Below are 6,046 nucleotides of genomic sequence, written 5' to 3'. Positions count from 1 at the left end.
CCACCTTAACGAAAGAGCCCACAGCTAATTGTCATTCGATCACAAAGCCGGTTTCGTCACGTAGCACCGCGCATTTACTCCCCCAAGATACCGCAGGCAGTTGACGGGTACAAGATAGGATGACAGCCGGTCCTTTTAATCATATATAATGACATTCATCCTTGGTTACATTTGTCTTTTTTTCTGAAGGCGACTCTTTCTGATCTTGTATCAAATTGCCCGAACGTCTTTTTCTCGCTGGAAGGAAAGTGCATTTGAGCAAATCAAGAAAGACAGTTTCATGTTCGCTATGCTTCATTTTTCGCATCCATGAAATATGACAACAGACACTGCATTATCTATATGTACCTAATACAGTAGCCGTTCTGAATCTTTAAAAAATATACAGCTATACATGTTGCCCTTTGCTAAGGTAACGTTTAGAGTCGGTTATAAAGTTCCAGCCACTTAACAATGTTACCGACAAAGTCTTGTATTGATTAGCGCCGTGGGCGTTTAAGATATCTCTCGCGAATCCCGAACAAAAAGGCCTCTCTTGTCCTTAAGGAGCCGTTAGTATTGATTGTGAATGGTTATGTACACCTTAAGTTACTGTTTACAGTTCATTAGATACAAAGGATACTAACCATACCATCCCTTAAGGTTCGCTGTCATCGTTAAGGTGACAATGCAGGAAACATTACTTTCACACTTAGTAGTAAATTCAATTAAGTTGACGACTTGAATAAAGTGTTCTTATAGGGGCATGGAATAAAGATTACAAGCTGGATCGTGGAGAGGATATAAAGAGATATTCGGGAACCTGAGAGGCTAGAAAGACGATTCACAGTAGTGAGGATTGTTTCATCATTTAAAAAGAAGGGCTACAGTTTTCGGTAGCTCCAGGGTGTTCAATTTAGGTCATTGGGGGAAAGGGGTTAAGTTAAAAGGCCCTTCCACTTCCCTGATTTGGAGGTGACCTGTTTACAGGTACATGGTAACTGTCCCTGGCTGTACCATTGATGTGATGCGTTGTCAGTGCTGTGGGCTCCCAAACGCATTTCTTTACGGTGCCTTTTTATATGGAGGATATGGATGACGTTTTAGTGTAACTCGTAAACAGGCATAAGAAGCTTTTAGGGCTTTTGTCACATATAGCACAACTATAAAACCATTGAGTATTGAACTTTGCAGTTTTCATAACGTTTTGATCATTTGCTTTCAGGGCAAACGAGGGTAAAGTTGGAATGTGGACCCCGATGGTGTGGCTGTTACCGTTGTTCCTAGCATGGCCGGCGGCTCACCGTGCAGTGGCAACCGTGAACGATCTCCAGAACACCGGCGGCGATCTCCCCAGATCACAGGGAATCCCGCTACACGTCCTGGACTCGCTCGTGGAAGACCAGGTTGCGGACGACGGCCAGCGCTACGACATCGACGCCAGTTCTCCGGACGAGACCGCCGACGTCAAGCGGGCGCCGAGTCAGCTCAGCCGCCTCAACTTGGGAGAGGGGTACAGTCGCTACGGGCGGGGGTACCTCCAGCAGCTGATGAGCAGTCTCGGGTCGGGGTACAACAGATCTAACCGCAAGTCCCTCACACGGCACAACATCGACCTCGGGTACAGTCGCTACGGACGCTCTCCGAACCAGCTCAACCGCCACCAGCTAGGGAAAGGCTTCAGTCGGTACGGCCGGGCACCCAAGCCCATCAACCGCTTCGACTTGGGACTTGGATACAACCGCTACGGGCGAACCTCCAAGCCTCTCAACCGTTTCGACTTGGGGCTCGGCTACAATCGCTACGGCCGTTCACCCAAGCCCCTCAACCGCTTCAACTTGGGGTCGGGATATAACCGCTACGGGCGAACCTCCAAGCCCCTCAGCCGATTCGACTTGGGGCTCGGCTACAATCGCTACGGGCGGGCACCCAAGCCTCTCAGCCGCTTCGACTTGGGAACCGGCTACAACAGGTACGGACGGGCGGAAGAGGTGACACCTTCACCCGAACAGGCCGACAACAGCGACGTCGGTGGGAGTACTGACGGCAACTGGCAGTCCCAGAGGTGGCAGAACCAGCCGGGCTACGGCGAGCCAGACTCAGCAGGAGAAGACAACGAGTCGACAGGACTCATGCCTTACGACAAAGACGACTCTGCGGTAAGGACAGTTCCAACTCACTCTTTCTTCGTTGTACACATGAAATAGGATGCATATTCGTGTGCTCTGATGTTGTAGGTCTTTTTATGTGGCATCAAAATCATAGCATTGAGCACGTGTGATTTACTGAAATACGCATTTCGTCTGAAATGGTAGGCACCGTTGGAAGCTTCATAACTGGGGCAAACTGGCATTATTTTTTATTAATGGTGACTTGTTCGAAGTTATCAAACCACCCAACTATTGATCCATCATTAATGGACTTCATCAAATATGAATTTGACATGCAATGTCAAATTCATATTTGATGAACTCCATTGCCATAGTCTCATTGGGTTTGCTTTTACCGATAAATGGGATAGGTTGCAAGGTCATGAATCAAAACTGTCAAATCAAAACAGCTGTATACAGGGTTGTGAATGATCAATGGCAGGAAAAACTCAAGGACACAATCAGGGAAACTCTTTCAAACTCAACTCCACAGATATGATAGACCGCGTACCCCGCTGGTTCGAACGGAAAATTAGAGAGCTCGAGGCAGTATTTGAGAGAATGTGCAATTCTATCCTTCACAAGAAAGGAGGCATACGTCTCGAACTTTCCGGCACTTTGGACCAAGTCCTTCCACCCCGCGAGAGAACATAATTTAACTCCAGTTAAAAGAGTTTTTCATCAATCAGTGACTGTTATCTAAGGTAAGCAAATGTACCTCCAAATTCTCGATGGCTATCCAGTCCATCTTGCTCACGGAGTGACCTAGTTCTCGCGAGAGTGAGCAAGAAGGACTGGATAGCCATCGAAAATTTGGAGGTACGTTTGCTTACCTTTAATAACAGTCTCTGATTGATGAAAAACTCTTTTAAATGCAAACATACGTGACTAATGAATCTCTTCAACGAATTTAACTCCAGTACTCAAACTAGTGGAGATAGTTGACTAATTAGCATAAACCTTGACTTTTTTTGTCCTATTTTTGTTCCCTATTGGGCTGTCAAAATCTTGCCTTCATAGCTTTTGGTTAAAATCCGCTGACCAACAGATCTTGCTGAGTGTTGCTGGCGAAAGGTAGTGAATGTTGTCTCAAACGACTAACCGTTTACAAAACCATATCCAGTTGCTTAAGTAACTGCTATTTGACAGTTATGCGATTATTTCGTTGGCTGACAAATGGGTAGAGAGGCGACGCTCAAAAAAGCGGAAATCTCAGCCCGGTTAAGCAGAATCTCTCCAAGGTATATTGTATAAGCCTTGGGCGAGGATCTGCGTAGGAGGATACAAAGCACACCTAACACACTGACTGGAATTCAGACTGGAATTCCTTCTGGAATTCAGCATTTACGTCCTCCGTAACGGGATTCGGTGCACCGGTGCTTGACGAGCTCGAGAATCCACTACATCGTGACCGTATAGGAGAAATATATAGCATACCATATTTTCGTCTCGCTCAAAAAGCAATAGGAAGAGTTTTTTTTGTTATCCTCAATTGACGTGAAACATTCATGCAGTCTTTGCTCGTAGCTATAGTTCGCAAATGCGTTGACCCAGATTCCCCGTTCATGCGTCCTGAAGGCCGTGTTGCCATGCCTCGTGCGTCGGGCTATTGCGAAAATCTCAGTGTTAGAATTTTCTTCATTATACATTGATTACACCGAAGAGCATTCTCATTCCGACAATAACAATCATTTTCGTGACTAAGATATAGGGGATGAGTTTAATTTTAATTCCACGTGAAAATTCCCAATTTTGTGCATAATTTCTTAGGTCAAAAATTTTCTCCCCCAAAAATTACGAAAACTAGAAAGGTTGAAGAAACTGAAACTCAGTTGTTCTTAAAGCTAAAGGAATATCCTTCATTTCCGGTCACGGCTATTTTCTGGAAGGCACAGTCGCTAGACTCGAGGGTGCGCTGCCTCGAATTGAGACCCCAAATAAACTGGGGAGTGCACCAAGAGTGCCCCGTAGTCCACATGGAAAAATTTGTGACTATGGAGCCCGGCCGGGACTACATCCCGAACGGGCACCGGTGCAAGTGTGTGACCATAGCGTTACCCCTACTCTTATCTATAAGTTTTTAATAACTAATTTTAGCCGTGTTTGATATTCCAAAACTTCTCGCCATTGATCCTGAAATTTGAGAATGCTATTGCGAGGTAAGAATTGATTTTGGGATTGTGTATGCCAGTGCAAATAGAAAAATTGACATAAAGCCGCAGAACTAATATTGATTTCATATTGTCCATTACAATGGATATGAATCCAGTTTACATCATCTTTTGTCTTTCTGTTACCTTTTTTACAGAAATAATGAGCTTTTATTGACCTAGGCAGGATATAAATGTAAGGCCCTTTATAATACGGGTATCAGCAATAAGACAGCAGTAATACGCATGACACGAATTAGTGAGAAACACTTTATCTTTCAAGATTAATTGCAAAGATATCGAGTGATACATTCACTTTGCAAATAATAGCTTACACCAAGCTATCAATCTGTAAACAACTTCAAAAATGGAGGAAGAGTTCTTTGAAAACTCTGTCACTATTATTACATACTTTTCAGCGTTTTAGATGTGTAAAGCTAGTTCACCTTTATTCGCGGAGACTCTCTATCCAATGTTTAAAAAAAAACAGGGAATTTGGAGATATCAAATTGAAGTACTGTGTTTTCCACAAGTTTTTAGGAATAGTTCTAGAGTGGCTTATTTCTTAACAACAAAGTCGCGGGCTGAAGGCCGAATCATTAAGCTTATTTACATTGTGTACATTTACACACAGGAACATGAAAACGAGACAAATAGCATATTAAACATTACTCGGTGAAAATTGTCTAAAACGCAGTTACATTAACTACATATTATTTCCATGACATGTAAAACACTATGATATCACAGACTTTATTTGTCTAAATATTGCAATTTAGCACCACCGTCCATCAGTGGTTTTAAAACAACGGACATAGGTTAACCCGCGGATAAAGGCGAACTAGTGATACACTTTAAGAAGTATTCTGAACATCAATACGTATTGCCAACCAGGAGTGAGTGAGTACAATGTTACGAATGTACGTATGACGTACGAATAAGTATGACGTAGCTTCATTCTCATGTTATTTTTTTTCTCTTCGTAGCTGCCAGCTCGACCAATCAGCCCACGGCACATTCGTGACGTCATGACACCCTTCAGGAGCTGGCTACCTGCGCATGCGCGGTCATTCGACGAGGCTACCGAGTCATGATGACGTAGCAGAAAGCAAGAAAACACCGACTCAATGAGTCCAATTTTAAAAGAAGGAAACTATCGGAGAGAAAAAAGGACTACAGCTTTCTAGACTACCAAACATGCCATTGTTGCATGTTTGGACATTCATGTTGTTAGATATATAGGTTAAAGATGGTCAAATGATTGTATTTTCTCTCTTAAGACGAAGTACAGGAATAAAGCATACGTTTTATCACAACTATGAGCTGTGTTGAAGACAGTGGCGGTACATTATGTAATGCTTTATGGTGTTTTCAGTATTGTGTTTCATGATATGATGAAGAAAATACAAGATCGGATCAAGCAGTTCAGGAGTTCTGTTTTGTTGAGTTTCTATGCGTGTTTCCTTCTATGTGTGTGTGTGCATGTGTGTGTGTGTGCATGTGTGTGTGCGTATGTTTTATGTATGTGAGCACTTACGTGCGCATGTACTTGCAGCTGTGTGTGTGTGTGTGTGTGTTTGTTTGTGCAAGTGTATGTGTGTTTGTGTGTGCGCGAGTGCGTATGCTTGTGTGTGTATGTGCGTCCGTGCGTGCGTATGTGTGTAAGATAGAGTTTACCTCTCAGTATTTTCACGATTAGCATAAAGCGTTTATTTGTCAGTCACTGGGTTCCTTTTAACTGTGAGTTTAGAAACATCCCGGGGCCCA

At 43.5% G+C, this 6,046-nt stretch overlaps 1 protein-coding gene across 1 annotated transcript; it reads left to right on the top strand.

Moving 5' to 3' along the window:
• The first annotated feature begins 1,214 nt into the window (after positions 1 to 1,214).
• LOC118415183 lies at positions 1,215 to 5,687 on the top strand. Its single transcript, XM_035819564.1, has 2 exons — positions 1,215 to 2,138; positions 5,266 to 5,687. Exons 1-2 carry the CDS (start codon positions 1,227 to 1,229, stop codon positions 5,371 to 5,373), a joined length of 1,020 nt encoding a protein of 339 aa, XP_035675457.1. The 5' UTR covers positions 1,215 to 1,226; the 3' UTR covers positions 5,374 to 5,687.
• Positions 5,688 to 6,046: the final 359 nt, after the last annotated feature.

The sequence above is a fragment of the Branchiostoma floridae genome, chromosome 5 (assembly GCF_000003815.2).
Source record: "Branchiostoma floridae strain S238N-H82 chromosome 5, Bfl_VNyyK, whole genome shotgun sequence".
Lineage (NCBI taxonomy): Eukaryota > Metazoa > Chordata > Leptocardii > Amphioxiformes > Branchiostomatidae > Branchiostoma > Branchiostoma floridae.
The sequence above is the reverse complement of the archived record's forward strand: the minus strand, read 5'-3'. Positions and strand labels throughout refer to the sequence as shown.

Coding starts and splice junctions, on each gene's coding strand:
- LOC118415183 (XM_035819564.1), top strand. CDS start 1,227: ATGTGGACCCCGATGGTGTGGCTGTTACCGTTGTTCCTAGCATGGCCG. Junction 2,139..5,265: donor ACGACAAAGACGACTCTGCG/GTAAGGACAGTT, acceptor TTCTCTTCGTAG/CTGCCAGCTCGACCAATCAG.